The 17822-nt window shown below is 46.8% G+C and overlaps 1 protein-coding gene across 2 annotated transcripts in view; it reads left to right on the forward strand.

Moving 5' to 3' along the window:
• The window catches only part of FAM107A (family with sequence similarity 107 member A), a 28612-nt gene extending 13425 nt beyond the window's left edge, over positions 1 to 15187 (forward strand). For both annotated transcript variants that reach the window (XM_033071595.2, XM_033071596.1), the window contains 3 exons: positions 7454 to 7628; positions 10670 to 10826; positions 11974 to 15187. In XM_033071595.2, coding sequence (XP_032927486.1) covers positions 7454 to 7628; positions 10670 to 10826; positions 11974 to 12081 — 440 coding nt within the window. In that variant the 3' untranslated portion in view covers positions 12082 to 15187. The remainder of the gene's footprint in view (positions 1 to 7453; positions 7629 to 10669; positions 10827 to 11973) is intronic.
• Positions 15188 to 17822: the final 2635 nt, after the last annotated feature.

Genomic DNA, 17822 nt, shown 5'->3' on the forward strand with positions numbered 1-17822 from the left:
ATGAAATGATTAACCAGCACAGCCAGTCCTGCCTGCCAGCAGAGGCACTTACTGCTACCTGACATTACAAGCATTTCCAACTGGTAACTTCTACACCCCAGACAGCTCAGCAAGCCTCAAACCTGGTGGGATTTCTCTCTTGCAAATCCATGTGCATGAATGCAGAGTTCAGGGGTGACCATGGTGACATCCAGAGTCCTTTGCCTTTGGGGTGAGGGCAGGATGTGTGAGCAGCCCAGGCTGAGCCCAGCACCTGCTCTGTGCTCCCTTAGGTGGTGCTGGGCTGTTGCAAATGGGGGGCCCTGCCTGGTGCTGGCACGCAGCTCAGCAAGGGAAAGCAGGGCTGGGGACAAACTGGGGACACTGGCTGTACAGTGAGAGAACACTGGCTGTACTGGAGGGGAACACTGGCTGTACAGGTGAGCAGCCCCCTCCCCAGAATGTGCTCAGCAGAGACACAGAGGTAGGAACAGTGCTGACACGTGGCAGCTGTGCTGGGAGCTGCAGAGATGTGCCCCCCAGCACTGATTTACATTTTCATTAGGGTTTTCTCTGCCTTTCTGACCTTGTGACCCCGGGGTTTATTTCTGACCGTCAGGGCTGAGTGGAGGCAAGGGGACCTGGGGTGTGAGCACCTGCTGCCCTGAGGCAGCCACTTGATAGCTGGGAACTGCTTCCTACAGCAGCCACATCGAGTTACACTCACCCTATTGCATTATAAATACCAGAATTAGCCTTGCTTAATTATTTAAAACTATAGATTAAAAGCAGACAAAGGCTCTTTGACTCCTTCCCAGGGCACACATATCATTTATCAGAGGTACGGTCGCCTGGTGACAAGCACAGGGGAGCGTGCCAGCTCCGTCGGTATGAGCTGCTCCCAAGCTGCTGGCACAGCTGGAGCCAGAGGAGAGGAAAATCACTGTGAGGACAGGAGCTGGTGCCATCTCACCCAGGGAGAGTAATGTTCAGCATCTGCCAATCTTTGGGCTCACATTATTACTATTATTATTATTACTATTATTATTATTATTATTACCATCATCATCATCATCCATCACCAGGGGAGTAAGCCACAGCAGTCATTAGGCTAATGTGAATTATAGGTATTTTGTTCCAAGTTGTTGTAACAGCAGCACACAGATTACTGGGGTGATAAAGCACATTTTGTGGGCTCAGCTGTGGGGACTCACCCACCAAAGAGCACCCAGGCACTGCGAGCCTCCCCATCAAGCAGCACCCACATCTGGGTGCCTCCCTCTGCCCTGAACCCACTGACCATGCAGAAAGGGGCTTCCTAAAGCAAGTGCCTGACTTTGAGGTCAAACCTCCTGTCCTCCTGGCAGATGATCCTCTGCAATGTAGGTGCACACCTGAAAGCTGCTGTCATCAGACAAAGCTTAGGGGCTTTCAGAGACCGACATGGAATTCTTTCCCATTTTTCCAACACCAGCTAGTCTGTATTTCTAAAATATAGTTAATTAACACTAGAAAAATCATGCAAATTAGCAATATCCATCAATTGAAGAATCTGAAACTAATTACAAACTTTTAGCTTCATTCTTTGTAGAACTTAACATACATGACCTTTTCTGCCATTATTGTCTCACAAGAAAAGCTGTAGAGCCAAACTCCAGATGCACTTCAGAAACTGGAAATGCATTGACAGAAAGGTCATACTCTAAAATGAAAAAAAAAAGAAGTTCTGGTTAACAGAGAGAAGTATGCAAGTGCTTAGAAGTAACAGAAGCCAGTTTAAAGATCCCAAAAAAACTCCACCTGCACATGCAAACTCTTGTGGGGACTGAGGACAGGCCCTGCTCCTCTCAGCCTTCCCAAGAGGGGTCAGGGACAGTACTCTCACCCTGGGGAAAGGAGGGCTTGACAGAGACTTGTTGGGGTCTGAGGCCCAGAAAAGGGATGGTTTCCCCCGTAATTGCAGTTAAAAGTGTCAGAAACCCACATTACCCCAGGCTCAGGTTACTTGTGTAAATAGCTTTAAACTCGCTCTGCTGGCCCGCACTGCTGTGTTGGTTTTGCAGCCTGACTTGCAGGACGTGTGTGACCAGCTGCTGTCTGCAGCCCTTCATTAATCTCTTGGTTCTTTAAAAAGGACACGCTGATGGATAAATCTCGGGCATATAAAAAACCAGAGGTTCTTCCCTCTAACCACAGTTTTAAGTCATCATTTCTGCTCAGGAAATGGTCTCTTGGATCAGTGGTTTTACAAACCCAGATTCAGGGCTGTGATCTTGGACATCCTGAGGTTTATGCCCAGGTTACAGACAGCAATGTCCCCTGAACACAGATCCCATTCCCAAAATAATGCCTTCTGACTGTTTTTACATGGGTGGCATTTCACAAAGTTCTCTTATCTGCCCAGAAATGGATGCCAATACAATATTTTTAACAAAAGCAGTTTGGTCATCATCTGGCCCTATTACAAAACTCTTCTGAGATGCTGTAGTTCAGTTCTCAAATGACACAGACAGCAGAAATGAAACACTGTGAACTACATTTGCTTTCCAGATTCCAGCTAAAGCTGAACACTGACCTGTGCTGCATAAGGCAGCATTGGCAGCTTTGCAGTTTAAGGATGCAGGTGGCATGGGAAAGGGTTGAGGAATGTGCAGGGGAAAAACAAGGTGCCACGGGGGGCAGGATGTCAAGGAGACCTTGGCAAAACACAAGTGAGGCATTTCACATAAAAACCTGCAACAAGCAGCTGCTGTCCTGCTGTACCCTCCATTCTGTACAGGTGCAGGTTGGCAGGTGCTGGGCAGGACCCCAGACCTCCAGTCTGCAGCTTTCTAAATCCAACTGCTATGGATTAACTCAATTTCCAACCTGTTTAGTATTTCCCTTGTAAAGAACAGCTGTAGCCATGTAGGCAGAGCTGCATCCCTCAGGTTACTTGCCCTTTCCAGGACTGTTAATCCCTTTAACATTCCTGGGGATTATTTCCATCCCAACAGGATGGCAGCACAGGCTGCCAGCAGCAGTGCACAGCCCTGATGCAGAGGGGCTCACACAGCAATCCACCACCAGCAGACAAATTCCTTAATCCTAAATAAATGCTATGTGAAGGGCGTCTCCTCCTTCTGAGTGAAAACCAAAAAGCAGCAGCAGCCAAAGGAAGCATAGCCCAGCTCCAGCTGTGGCCAAACCCTCATGTCCAATGCCTGTCCTTGGGCATGAGCCAGTCCTCTCCCTCCTCCTCTTCAGGAGCAGGCTAAAAAAACCTTTCTCCTTGTTCTGGTGGGCTGCACAAAAGCCACTCAGCACCCCAAGCAGCATACCCTGTTTTACACTCCTAGTAGAGCATATTTAATATATATTTGCAGCATTCATGCTTTTAAAAGCATTTAGTGCTGCATCAAAGCTGCCTGATACCCTGTTTCCCAAAAAGATTGCAGCTGAGCATAATCAGAAGTGGAAACAATTTGTCCCAGGATTGCAGAGTGATGATTTTATTGCAACTCTCCCAGGAACTGGTGGATTTATAAGTATTTCCAGGTGGTCTGAGCAGGAATTTGGGTTTTGCTTTAGGTCAGAACAGAACAAGATATTAAAATGTCCCTTTTCTCCTCCGCTTAGTCCTACACCTTGGGACAGGAGGATGTCTGGTCTCTGGGTCACCTCAAAGATGCTGAAAATTCCCTGTGTGATCTCCTAGACAACTAATAGAGACTGGAGGCTCATTTTCAGCATGGTTGAGAGAGGAGATAACTCCATGTGTTATGTCCAAATACCTGCCAGGGGCCCTGGCATCCTCATCCTGGCAGTCTTGCTTTTTACTAACAGAAAAGCAGCTGGAAACACACATTCCCTAGAAAGCCTCGAGCTTCTAGAAATGAGGAAAGGGAAAATACCTAAAAGCAAGCAAAAGCCTGAGTGTGTTGAAGCAAACAGTTACTTTTTATTAGCAACACTCCAAAGCAGACCTGTTTAAAAGGTCACACTGTCTTCCTTGGTACAGCAGAGGGTATTAACATCCACATTTTTTTTTGTTTGTAGCTTGCAAAGAGCAAAATAAAAATGTCCAACACCTTTTGCTGATTTATGGTGGTGGACAGGGAGGTGCCAGAGCAGAGCCTTGTTCATTGATCTGCAGCTGAATCATGCAAAACCAGACATCCTGCTGTAAATCCACTGCAGAGACCTGGCTTGATTTACACCTCCAGCACCATAAATAATGACAAAAAGCAGCCTGGTATCACTCTGTCTCTGTTACATGGACATGCATTACCTCAGGTCTCAGAGATGACAGATCTACTTCCTGACAAACATTTTGCACTGGGTCCTATTTGCCAGCCTGCAGGAGAAGGATGCCCCATCCTTACCCCCAGCACAACCCCAAGCTGTGCTCCAGACACACCACTATTGTTATATCCTCATTTTTCTTTTTCTGCTCAGTGCAAATGAAGACATTCCTTGAATTGTTCCAGGCTGGGGGCATGTGAAGGTTTAAAGTGCTATTCTTGTAGAGAGGTTCAAGGCTCCTTCCAGTCCCAGTCAGGGCTTTCACTTTGTCCCCAGGACAGCAGTACAGACACCCACGGGAAGTCCAACCCTCAAGGTGGGTTTCTGCACACCCCTAGGCACATCTAGTGCCATGGAAACCAAGCACAGGTACCTGCTGTGTCCTGGCCCCCGCAGTTTATTGAGGCAAATTGCACTCCTCATGACTTTGACATGCTGGTTTAACAGAACCCTGCCAGAAAAGAAAAGTTTCCAGTCCATTTCAGTGCCTCCCACTCCTTCCTTCCCAGTTTTTTTCTTAATTTGTACTAGTTTAAGGGGAAAGTTCCCCATCTGCCTTCAGTAAATAGTTTGATAAATTGCTGTTTCTTTGCAAGCCTCAGCCATGAGGCTTGATTGCTGCAGTCTGGAAATAACCACAATATCCCATCCAAAACCTCCAGGCTCACCACAGTGTTCCCTCCAAATGCCACAAAAGACAGAAGGGGGGCCCTTCCCTGATCATCCTGGATATCTGTGGAAACACCACAAGCCCAGACTGCAGGACTGGATGGTACCATTCCATGGATGTGCAGTGCTGGGTGTTAGACCTGTGTGGATGTGTGGAAAGCCTGCCCAACCAAATCTCCCAGGATCGTGGGGTAGGGAGGAAGAGACTTCCACTCTTGAGCTGCAAAAGGAAAACCATACATCATGGAGGCAGGGGAAAACAGTATTTAATAAACAACAGTGCTGCACCAGTGCCCCAAGAGCTAGCACAGCTTAGCAACAGGACCTAAGTGCTAATTGGTCCAGAGAAAAATACCAAAGTCACTTGAGTTTCAGCCATCTACACACCCAGGTTGGTCCTTCAGGCTTGGTTGGCTGCACAATCCTTCCACACTTGCCACTCACTGCATTATCCCATAACAGAGCACATCAGGTGGATTTAAGATAACAAATCCAAGATGGACATGTCCCAGCCCTTCTCCTGACATGCATCAGGATTTGGGACCAACACACAAGCAAGTGTGGGCATCTGTGTCACTGGAGGCAGCTCTGGACTAAACAGAACAGCAGGAAGGGGCAGTGGGATACACGGTGACATTGAACCTAGTCTATTAACATAGTTCCAAAAACAGTGTTTCCATTAAAAACACCTGGCATTTTATTGACATTACTTCATGGAGAGACCTTTTTGTTTGAAAAATGAAGACATAGCTTTGCCATTTGAAAGAGGAGTTCAACCATTTCATTCATGCCAAAACAAACCTTTGCTTTTGTACCTTCCTTCCTTGTCTTTTCTCTGCTTCTTCTGTGGAGAAAGAAAAAAAAGAGAAATACAAGAAAAAAATGAAGCCATTTTATCCCAGTGAAAATCTGATATGTTTTCTCATTGTTCAAAACCTGGCTTTCATCTAACAAAAATCAGCCATGGAATTGCACTGCCTTAACCCTTTGCTGCTCTTCAGTCCCTGCGTCTCTCTGGAGGGCAAGGCTGAGCTCCCAGTTTCAGCATGGGGAGTCCAGCCCCACAAGGGTTTGAGTCAGCCTGGCACTTGCCACCAAACATCAAACCACACCCCCTTCCCTTCTGCCAGCAGTGATGTGTGATCCTAGAGGAAAATAATGTGATAAAAAAATCATTGGTTCCAGCTTCCAAGTACCCTTTAAATATGTACCGAACTATTCACCCCAATTACACTCCTGTAATGGGCTCTGATTTGTTTTCCTTTGTTCCCAAAGCAGTAGGGCACTGGCCACATTAACATTCAATGAGAAGTTGTTTGATATTGAGTCTTTTCTTCAGCAGCATTATTCCTTACACAATTCTGTTTGATTGCAATCCACTTCACATTTTTAAGTGCTTACCAACTGTGAAAGAATGACCTAGCCTGCTTTCTCTTGGCTTTTTTTATTGATTTCTCTTTTTAAAAGGTTTTATTTCTTTTATACATGAGATTGAAATAAGAGAAAGAGGCAACATTACTGAACAACTGTTTTTCTTGCAGCTCCATCAACCCATATAACTGCACAGTAGTCCTCAAAAATACCTAATAATGAGATACCTAAAGGCATGAAGCTGCCTACACCCTTTTCCTGGGACTTTTTTGGTTCTTACTGGTAAACTTCCAAATTGTTCAAGTGAATAGTCAGGAATAAATTGCTCTTTCTCAGCCCCTGATTAGACCATACACTGAATAATTGGAGGCAGACCTACTGTGCTCCTCATTTAAAGATGCAGCCCACCACATGCAGTTTGTCTTATAACTTGTGCTTTGCACTCACTTTGTATAGGAGTTTTTTTGTAAAGAAAAAATGTAAAGGAATTGGAAAACACCAACAGTGAGCATGCCCTGTGGTGTGCCTGAAATCCAAGCTGCCATTCCTTCCAAAACAGTGGGCTCTTGTTCTTACATCCAGAACATACAAATTATTGCAGCATGATCACAGAGTGCATGGGCGAAGGATGCTTTTCTTGGCACTGGCTCGATCCTGATGAATAGTTCAGCAGGATATCAGCAAAATCTTTCCTTGACAAGAGGTTTCAGATACAGCAGGACTTCCTCAGGACAGTGTTTCAGAAGCCCCTTAAATCCCAGAGCATCTCCTTGTGCTGTGGGACCAACAGCCTCATCCAGAATGCCCAAAGCAGCAGCTCAACATATTCTATATCCATGGCTGCTTCCAGTTTTCTATCTTGCATTAATTAATCCTTGGCACTAAACTAAATCCTGCAGCCACTGAACAGGCAAGTGGCTGGCAAGTAATTTAAGTGATCTAATGAATATGTGTCTCATCAACAATGTGAAGGGAGTATTTTTTAAACCTCTAAAAAACCCACACCAGCACGTGAAGGCACGTGCAGTCCAACACTGACACGGGTGTTGAGCAGCCAGGACAGCACCAGCTCCTCTCCTCTGTCTTGCCTGGGGTTCTCACACCAAGCAGGGTGAGACTTCTCAGGCAAACATCTCCTTTTTCCTTCCAGCATCGATGTACACGGAAATACAGCGGGAGCGGCCAGATGGTGGGAATATCCTGACTCACCCAGACTACATAGATGGAAACCCAGACCTCATCAAACCTAAAAAGCTCCTAAATCCTGTAAAAGCCTCGAAGAGCCATCAAGAGCTGCACAGGGAGCTGCTGATGAACCACAAAAGGTAAGGGAAGGTCGTAGCCTGCCACTGGAGCAGTCCAAGAGGTGCTGAGCTGTCAGAGCTCAGGAGCTGAGGCACAGTGCCAGTGACAGACTGCAAGCTGGAATGGCAGGATAGATCCCCTCCCTTGCAAACAAACACAGCATCCTCTCCTCTTTTGCTGTATCCTTTCCTCTTTTCTCTCATGTGACCATTTCTTTTAAAAAAACAAAGCAGAACAAAAAGTCCCTGCTCTGCCATCCTGAAGCATTGGCTGGCACTTTTTAGAGTCACAAGCACTGGAAGATGCAAGGCATCCCTACAGCCCCTTCCTGGTGTCCATTGGAGGTTTTCTGGTTTTTCTGTCTCCATCACTGATCTGCCAAGTCCCCAGCAATGTACAGCATTCCTGTGCACTTGAAGGGCAATTCAGAGGCAGGAAGAGGTGCAGGCTGGATGCAGCCATTGAAAGCTGAGGTAGCAGTGGGGTGAGATTATCTCTACAAGGCTACTCATCAACTCCCTAAATATCAAATGGGTAGAGACAGGCTAGAATTCATATTCCTGACTTCCTACCCCATTACCCCAATTTAACTCTTTGGGGGTACAAATACAAAATAAGAAAAACCATACCAATGATAAGAACCTACAACTACATCATTCCATTGCAGCAACTGTCTGAACGTCAGTGCAATAAAATCATATTCTGCTCAGTGGCTTTTAAGCACAGCAAAAAACCTGCTGGCTTTATATTGACATTTTCTGAACACCCTGAAATACCCTGACACAAAAGCTCTTTGGCTGCCTAATTAAAAGGAGCACAGCCTCTGTTCCAAAGGACTGCAGTCATCACAAGAACCAGACACGTATATTAATTCAGTGAACAATCAAGCCTGCCAGCAGGGTGCATTAATCAATACTGGCACTGGCTGGGCTTGGGTTTGATTTGATTTTCCCAGAATCAGAAGAATTACAGGGACCTTTCTCTGGCATCAAGGCACATGTCACTATACCAGCCACATATTTTTAAAAATCTCTGGCTTGAGAGTGACCATCTCCTCCCTAGTGATACTGCGCAGTTTAAAGGGTCATCCACCAGCACTGTCTTTGATCTCACAGAACATTATTCCAGTCTAACCATGATGGAAAAAAGGAACAATAAACCCCTGCAATGGAAGCAGCAGAGAGAAATGGAAGTGAAGGAGGTGCAGATCCTGCAGCACCACAGCTTCACTTCACACTGGAAAACACAAAGTACATCATCTCTGTGTTCCAGTTCTGTGCCTGTCACATCCACGTGTGCCACCAGGTACTGGCAGGAGGCAGCTCCACCACAGATATTCTGCACCACCTGCCCATGTGGCCCCTCTCAAGCATCACTTTAAACCTGTTTTGGCTCTGACCTCCCAAGTATTTTTCAGCAAATACGTGAAACAAACCGTACTGCAAAAAGTAATCCATTGTTGCTGGTTTCTTGTCACTCTCAAATCCACCAGTTTTGCTTTCTGCTAAATATTACCATAGAGGGAGAGAGGGGAGAAGGGGAGAAAGAAGGAATTACGATTTGTTCCTGTTTCTGCTTTGGTTGGTTTTTCCCCCTCAAGCAGCGGGGAGAAGCAACTGAAATCAGCAGCTTGTGTAACAAAATCCTTATCTTACTCAACACCTCTGGGCACTAACACAGGCTGATTAAATCAAAGAATAGTAACAAATCTACAGACAACATTGCAAGCTGTGTCTCAGCAAGCCAAGGCAGGTTTTCCTTCTCTCAAGCCTTGAGAAAAGCAATTTTTCAGCATCCAAGTTGTTCCTGCTTCAAACACCATCATGAAAGCTCTGGAGCCAAGGCTATGGCTGCCTTCACTGATGTTGCTGTGAACTTTGTCCTGTCATTAAGCACAAAAAAACCAAATTACAATAGGAAGTGTTATTAAAAGTGGTACTGGAAGGATGCAGGCACTGGCCTCAGCCATGCTGTGATGGTGCAGAGGTTTGCTGCATCTGGAGAGGGTGGTTCCTTTCTCCTGCCTGCAGTCCAGCTTCTTGAGCTACCACCTCAGCACCTGCCATCCTGCCAAGAAATCCACTGCCCACAGGGTTCAATGCCTCTACTTTAAACAACCTTGGCCAAAACCAGCCAGCCTTTGGTCAACAGAGACCTCCTGGTGCTGAGGAGGAGCTTTACATTAACAGCACTCCCCAGTCCAGGGCAAGCCCTTAGCACAGGCATGGGGAGATCCCCTCCTCCCTCAACACGGACCTGCATGCACAGGAGCACCAAACACCACCCAGAACTACTTCAGGTGCGGCAATATCCGAAGTGTGAGGTTTCTGAAATTTGTTCAGGGAACGCCTTCCATCTGTTTACCACACTTTATTTATGCCTTGCCTGCATGGCCTTGCTGTGTCTCCTTTCCTGTGATCCCCTCACAGAACAGGGGTTCACCTGAGATGCCAAAGGAGAGTCAGGCACCTGCGCCATCAGCAAACCCTGCAGCTTCCAGGAGAAAAAGCACAGCTCATTTTGGCCTCTTGATCCAAACTATCCATGCCAGCAGCGGGATAGCCGCGCCTCAGCTCCGGAGCAAAGCTTCGGATGAAGCAAAGCTTCAAAGCTTTAGATGGGATGCGCGGGGAGGGAAGGAGCTGCCAGGACAATTCCTGCAGCCCAATGACTACCCCTGCTGGTGGGAAAAAAATCGGCATTATTGCACACATTCCCAACGCCGCTGAATCTACAGCTGACGCCGTTAATACCAGGAACAGCAGGAGCCTGAGGAAGATCCCGTTCCCAACCCGACAGAGAAAGCTGTGGTACCCCGGTGCAATGGGATCAGTGGAACTTCAAGCATCAAATGTGCCATACATGAACAGCAATGTGCCCAGCCCAAGCAGGCAGCAGGCACCATCAAACACCCTCAAACCTTGTGGATGGGTTTGTGCATCTCCCATGGATCTCATGGGACACAGGTCTCCCGTGTTCCCATTTAGGACCAAACCAAGTTTTGGGGTTGCCAGGCTGGCAGTGGTTACACTGCCTTCATTTTTCTGCTTTCTATCCACAGAGGTTTGGGCGTGGAGAAAAAGCCAGAGCTGCAGCGAGTGCTTGAGCACCGACGGCGAGACCTGCTCATCAAACAGAAGAAGGAAGAGGAAGAGGCAAAGAAATTGCAGTCTCCTTTTGAGAAAGAGCTATTAAAGAGGCACCAGAGGCTGGATCAGGTAGAACTGAGCTTTCAGCCATCCCTGGGTTATCCTAACCACCCAACACATGGCACAGGGGAGATGGATGGGCTGAGGCTCAGCCCAGGGTACAGCACTGCTACCCCTCTATAAAGCAGGAGCCAGAGTACATCCTCCACTGCTGGCCACACAGCTGCAGCACTCCCATCCTCACAGTGGGATCCACCATGTTTATACCCAGAACCTCCCATTACACAGCACTCACTCTGGGTCTCCTCTAAGTTCCATACAGTGTCCTTGGGGTTTTTTCCCCAGTTCAAAGCACCCTAAACTGCATGGGGGCTGTTGCAGCACCCACCACAGGAGGGCTCAGGGCCCTGCAGTGCAGGCTGAGAGGCTGCAGAAGTGCTGGAAGAAACATTGCTGCAATCTTACCCATACTGCTTTGGGGAACATTTCCTGGCATGTACCCTGGCCAAAACTCTGAGGGAAAGCAGAGTTCACTGTGCACTTGACAGCAGCATAGCTCTGCCCCAGGTGCTCTGTGCCTGCCCTCTTACCCTAACCAGTGCAAGCAGTGAGAAGGCTCATTACCACCCAGAGTAAAGTTATTGCCTCTCCTACTTGCCAGTATTTGCACTAAAAATGGGTGAAACCAGTTGGTTTAATTAACAACAGTACAACAATGTCCATCAAGCTAAGATCACTTGAAAATCAAAGCCTGGCACTCATGGAGAACAAGGAATGTGAAACAAGGTGGTTCAGGTCAGATCCATGAAGACTTCACCTATAAAAGTAAGGTAGTACAATTGATTTACCTCACCTTAGACAATACCTAATGCTGACAGCTTTCCCAGGCTCACAGGCCTCCTTTGCTGGGAAGGATTCAAACCTTTTCCTCCCTCTCCCATGTCAGGTCTGAAGTGAAGTCCTACCCTGCTTTTCTTATGGAGATGTTCCTCCCCGGAGGAAAGAAAGAAATTAATGTTTCAGCAGGACAGAAGGAGACTAAGGGTGAACATAGGTCTGGTGTGATGGCTTGTAAAATAAAGCCACAACACATGCACTACACACTCATTCAGATTTGGGCAATAATAACTGGACCCAGCAATAATGAAGCCTTCTGTTTTAATGTAGCTGATGGCCCTTTTGTCCTTTCATGTGCACAATTAATTATTTCTTACAGCTGGAGAAAGAGCAGGAAAAGCAGGAAGACCATGCACCAGAATTCATTAAAGTCAAGGAAAACCTGAGAAGAACATCAACGGTGACGGGGGACGAGAAAGCAGCATAGCTTCTGCCAAAAGCCAGCGGGATCTGACCAAGGCCAGCGCCAACACCCCCACTGAAATCTCTGTACATGGTGGACATTCCCAGCCACACCATCAGGGCTACTTGCAGTTATTAACACTTGCTCCAGTAGAAAGCACAGAAAAGGTTTTCCCAGACCAGGAGGGAATCACTGTGGAAAAAGTGCAGTATTCACCAAAGTACTCACACGAGTGGATGCAGAGAGAATGGTGTTATTTTCCCCCCAAACTGTGGGTGCACACTAACCACCAGCTAACTCTTGGTTAACTCTAGAGACACAGTGAATATTTCAAACAGGGAAATCTCTGTAGAAGCAGCTTTGGGGGACTCCTGCTTCTTCCTGGAGGCAGGTTTGCCAGGCACAAGGGGACAAGAGGGCAGCTGCAGCTCTGGAGAGCCTCTTAGAAACCTGGTAACTAAAAGGGACAACCTGTGTATTACTGAGAACAGCCCAGGTCACCATAATGGCTTTCCCAATGTCACTGGCTTTGCACCAGTGTGCCAGCCAAGCATGGCTGAGGCTGTGTGTCTCAGCAGCACACCTGTACTATCAGAAAAACCAACCTCTGTGTGCCCTTACCAGTGTAGCACAGGCAGGTGCAGCTGTACTTCATGAGCACCTTTAAACAGCATTTCAGCCATTTGAAAGTAGCTTTTTAGGCAGTTCCATGCTCAGGCAGAAAATACATTGGGCTGTTCCATCAACTCCCCAGGTGGAAGGCAAATGCTGTGTGCAGAAAGCAAAGGCTGGATGTTCCCAGCATGAGTGTCCATGAAGTGTGCAGTGACCAGGCAGCAGATCCCTGTGGATACAGCAGACAGACAAACTGCTGCCTACCCCTGCACTACTGAGCTTCATCCCCTTGCCCAGCAGCTGGACATGTGCTACCATAGGGACCCACAAGAAATGCCCTGTGATGGACAGGGGGTGATGTGGGCATGTCCCACCAGTGCCTCGCATGCAACTGGTACCTGTGGGCACCAGGGGGTACAGGGCATGTAGGTCCTGATGCAAAATTACTTGTCAGTGCTTCTCATCCCCTTTTTTGAGGTCAGAGCTGCCTCATTGCAGTTGCCACTTTACAAAGCTAAAACTCTTCTTGCTGCTGGTATAGCCAAGCTGAGGCGGATGGTGCATTTGCACCATGTATGGACAGAGCCTGTCACACTTACAGGGCACCTGTGCCCTGGGATATCCACATCTAGAGCTGGAAGTGTGTTTTCAGGAATATCTCAGCTTTCTGCTTGTCTCATCAACCCTGATACAAAGCCTGAACAGCATAACTCACCAACTGCCTTTGGACTCTGGCTCTTGAACGGCCTCAGCAGACCTCGTCAGCTGGGCAGGTAATACCTGGTTAATCAACATTTATTATCCACATCTTGAGTGGATCTATATGTAACTTAAGGGAAACTGGGCATTTATACATATTTATTAAAAAGTTACTAATCCATTCTCTAATCTCCTGGTCCAGTGAGATGTTTAATTTCAGAGGGCTGTTGCTTGACCTGGCAGCTTGGGTAGAACATCTGAGCCACATCACATGTCAAGAGCAGTGTTACAGGTGTGGAGCTTTTGTGACAGACTGGACTATAAAAGCCCTTAACTCAGCTTCAGTCCTTGAGCACCCCATCTCATGGCACTGCCTCTGCTGTAGTTTTTAAGGCCCTTGCTCATATGTTTATTCTAAACATGATTTTATTTCAGAAATCAGCGCATATTGTCACTATGGGTCAAACAAGATTCGAAAAGATCTATTAACGGCCTTTCCAATTGTGAAGCTTATTATACAGGTTATGATTAAAACCATAAAGAAGAAGCAGCATCCAGTATTTTTTCATGGGGAAAAAAAGCCAAATTTCTCCAAGGATTAAAAAGTGTTGCTAAGGATGATTGTATATAGCTGTAAAGAAGGTTGCATGATACTCCATAGGTAACACTGACGTAAGTAACAAGCCAGAATTACTGTGCTGAGGTTTTGTTAGGAGTTATGGCACAGATTAAGTAACCTTGATGAAAGAGCTCAAAAAAATTGAGCAAATTAATTTGTAATTTTGCAACAGATGGAAATGCACTCCAGGAGAGGCAATCTGTCACTCCATATGCACCAGTGAAATCCATGTTACCAGCTCACCCGGACTGGGACAGGGGCATTTATGCAAGTCCTTGGATGGGAGCCATCCAGTAAGGTCAGCAGTGAAGAGGCAGAAAGGGTTTTGCTGCTCTTCTTAAGTATTCAGACATTACCTGGAGGGGAAAAATAAATCAAGGTGCGTCCCTTTGATGTGGTGTCCACCAAGCACAGAGAGGGGCTGCACACAACCACACAACGCGGTCCATTGTGGCTAAGGGGTGTCTGGGTCATTCCCAGCAGGGTCCCAAAGGGTGAGGGAGCGCCAGGTCACACTGTCCTAACTCAGGCTGGGCTAGCAGAGTCACAAGAAATCCTTCCAGCAGTGGAGAGACAGCAGAAAGCCCGACCCAGCTGCCCACCAGGGCTGTGAGCCAGGAGCCTCCAGCAGGGGCAGCCAGCACAGGCAGCATCCTGGGGCACACAGCAGGGCAGACTGAGCTCCAGGCTCCAGCCCTTGGAGATGGCACATGGAAAATGATCCTTTCACTGTTGAAGTACTGGATTAACATCACAGCATTGTCCAGCACAGCTCTTCTCACCCCTCCGAACTGATAACCCCCAGCTGGGCTCAGACACAGAGCCCATACAACTTCCACTGATGCTCTTGTGCTTCATGGAACAGCAATGAGGAGGTGGCACCCTAAAAAAATCAGTGTAGGTATCACCAGGAAGATTTTGGGGTATATTTGTGTCTCTATTTATTTTGCATTAATTTTTCCCCATGCCCCTAAAGCACATTCCTGAATAAAACTGGTGTATCCAGAAGATACAGATTATCAGAGTATTGTTGGAAGACAATTTTTTGCACTGTATATGTTGCTTGTGTGGTATATAGTCTGTATTCTGTGTTGGTGCTTATACATTTATATAAAACTATATGACATGCACCTCAACTGAATTAACTCATTGTTTAATGTGGACACTTCTGAAGAAATAAACTAAATCATGATTGTATATTTTGCTCTTTTCCACAAGGAACTAAAAAAGCTCCAAGGATACAAACAGACAACAGCCAAATAAAATGAATGAACATAAAAAACAGTGAAGTCTGACACCAATTCCTTTGTTAATGTTGTGTTAACTTGCTCACCAATGAGCTCTTTGTATCATCTGCATCCAACACTGCATCCAATGCTTATCCCCAGACATCATCTCAATTTGATGAAAGTACAAGGGCACACAGATTGTGAATCAGGCTTTGTGCACTGAAATTCCAATCTGATTTCTAACTGACTGTGGATGCCCACCTGGCTGGCAGGGTAAAATCCACACAAAGCCAAGGAAACACATCCTTGGATTTAAATTAAAAACATATTTTTGAGCTGATAAGTAATCGTCACACTAGTGAGCCTATTTAATTACTTTTAATCATTTTTGAAGTTGCTTTAGCAGCAACCAAAGACCACAGATTTAGTAGATAAGAAAAAGACATGATGCTTCACACATGCAGGTCACACAGACCACAGTTCCTGAGAGCCAGGACTAAAACTCAATGCAGTGAAGCAAATGAAAAGGACTTCTCTGTCTCATTAGCAACATCCTTATCAGCACAGATGCCGACATCCCACTCAGAACAAGACAGAGGTGGTGATTGGATGCATTTCTCTACACCAGGTATCTGTTGGAGTTGCCACACTGGGAAGTGTTCCTGACTCTCCACACCCTGTGGCACTGGTGTGGCCAGTCAGCTCTTCACTGGGAGTGAGATCTCTAAACCTGTTCTTCAGGTCAGGTTTACAAAACATCTTCCCACATCTTTGATGCTCACAGTAAAAGCTCCCTTGCTACCCTACTATGGCAGGTTGTGTACTTCATTTCCTGGCATTAAGCTTTCAAAGGGACAAATCTTCTCTGGGTCTTTGGTTAGATACGAGACCAGGGCACTCACACAGGACTTTGTAAAATGCTTTATCAACCTTTCCCAGCCTCAAGCAGTGAGGTTTCAATGGGCTGTGCCCCAAAACTCCTGACAGTGATCACACACATCTTTCCATGTATGGATGCCAATGGCAGTTGTTCATTATGACAGTTCCTCTTCTGTGGAAGAGAGTAAGAACCAATCACTTCTGCTCTTTTAAGATAAAAACCTTTTAGCTATGCTCAAACTGCTCCATTGCCTGGGATTTCTCTAACTGCCAGAGTTTTCAATACCAGCTTTGCTCTTTATCCAGGTCATGCTGAGATCTCTTCTCCTATGCACTCACTCCTGAAGTGCTCCTAGATAATTTGCTGCAGTAAAATTTCCTGTCAAGGAACACTTACATTTTACTGCCTGATTTACTCCTCATGACTGCCTCAGAAATGGCAAGTTCTGGTTTTCCTGGTTCTTCCTCAAGCCAGTGACACCCTCAGACTGGTCCTGGCTGAACACCCCTTCCCAGGAATTCATCTCTGCCTATCCAAGGTATTTTGCCACACTTAGATAATTTCCCAAAATGATCTAAAATTGCCACTGACTGAACGATTTTGTGTTAATGAAAGCATTATATGAAATCTTGAATCATCCATGGTACTGGTGAGATCCAGCTTAATGAAAATGGGCAAAAATGCAAAATTATCAGCAACATAATAATGAGGGTGTGTTCCAACACACCATGACCAGGTGCTCTTGTGGGTTTTGTTGGTTCTTATCACAGTCCATTATATCTCTGGGCATCCACAGGCACTTGGAGCCGAGCTGGGTGTGCAGCTCCAGTGGCTCTCCAGCTCAGACCTCACCAACACAGACTGGCAATGACCTACTCAGGCAGCACCTGAGCCTGCCCAAATATAAACCTGCATGAACATCAGGTTGCAAAGAGATTCAGGGACAGGCTTTTTCCAACCTGTCATCCCTCAACTTCCCTTCCAGAGAGCCAGATCCACTCACTGAATTACAAGCAGCAGTCAAGAAGCACAAGGCCAAGCACTTTTGACTTTAGCAGAAGGAAATGTAAGAACAAATGGAAAAACCCCACAGAGCACTTCAGAAGGATGTACTGCCTCCCAAGCACTCATGACCCTGAGTCACTATGGGATGCTATACTGTTCAGTACAGACCAGAAAAGGCACATCCATAGGACACCCTGTCTCTCTGGGAGCGTGGTGGAGCCACATGGCATCTTTAATGTCCCAGAGTTATCCCAACACACCTTCCATTGCCCGTGAGCCACTCACTGCATTGCAGCCGGCTGCTCTCACTGACTGCTGCTCCTCATGCCTGGTGGGCTTGGTTCAACAAGCTCAGCTCCAGGATTACAACTATCGTTACCCAAAACTACATCTTATTTCCCAACCTTTGCTTAACTTCCCATGTTAAAGCAAGCTTTCCGTAATGTGAACCCCAGGCGTTCCGCCTGGTTCCCTGACAAAGCAATTTGCAGCGTGGGTCTGCCATCGGTCAGCCGTGGGCACGGGGGATGCTCCGCTGGATTCCTCTCCCTTCAGGAACAATCTCCTCATGCTGCTGTAGCCAGGGTGAGCGGGGTGCGAGGGCTGTGAGGGCTGTGAGGGCTGTGAGCTGTGAGCTCCCATCAGTGCTGCCGGGGGTGAGGGCAGCACATCCCCGGCTCGGGCTCCCTCGGCCCCGGCACAGCCCCCATGCCAGCCC

Source organism: Catharus ustulatus, chromosome 13, assembly GCF_009819885.2.
Source record: "Catharus ustulatus isolate bCatUst1 chromosome 13, bCatUst1.pri.v2, whole genome shotgun sequence".
Taxonomy (NCBI): Eukaryota; Metazoa; Chordata; class Aves; order Passeriformes; family Turdidae; genus Catharus; species Catharus ustulatus.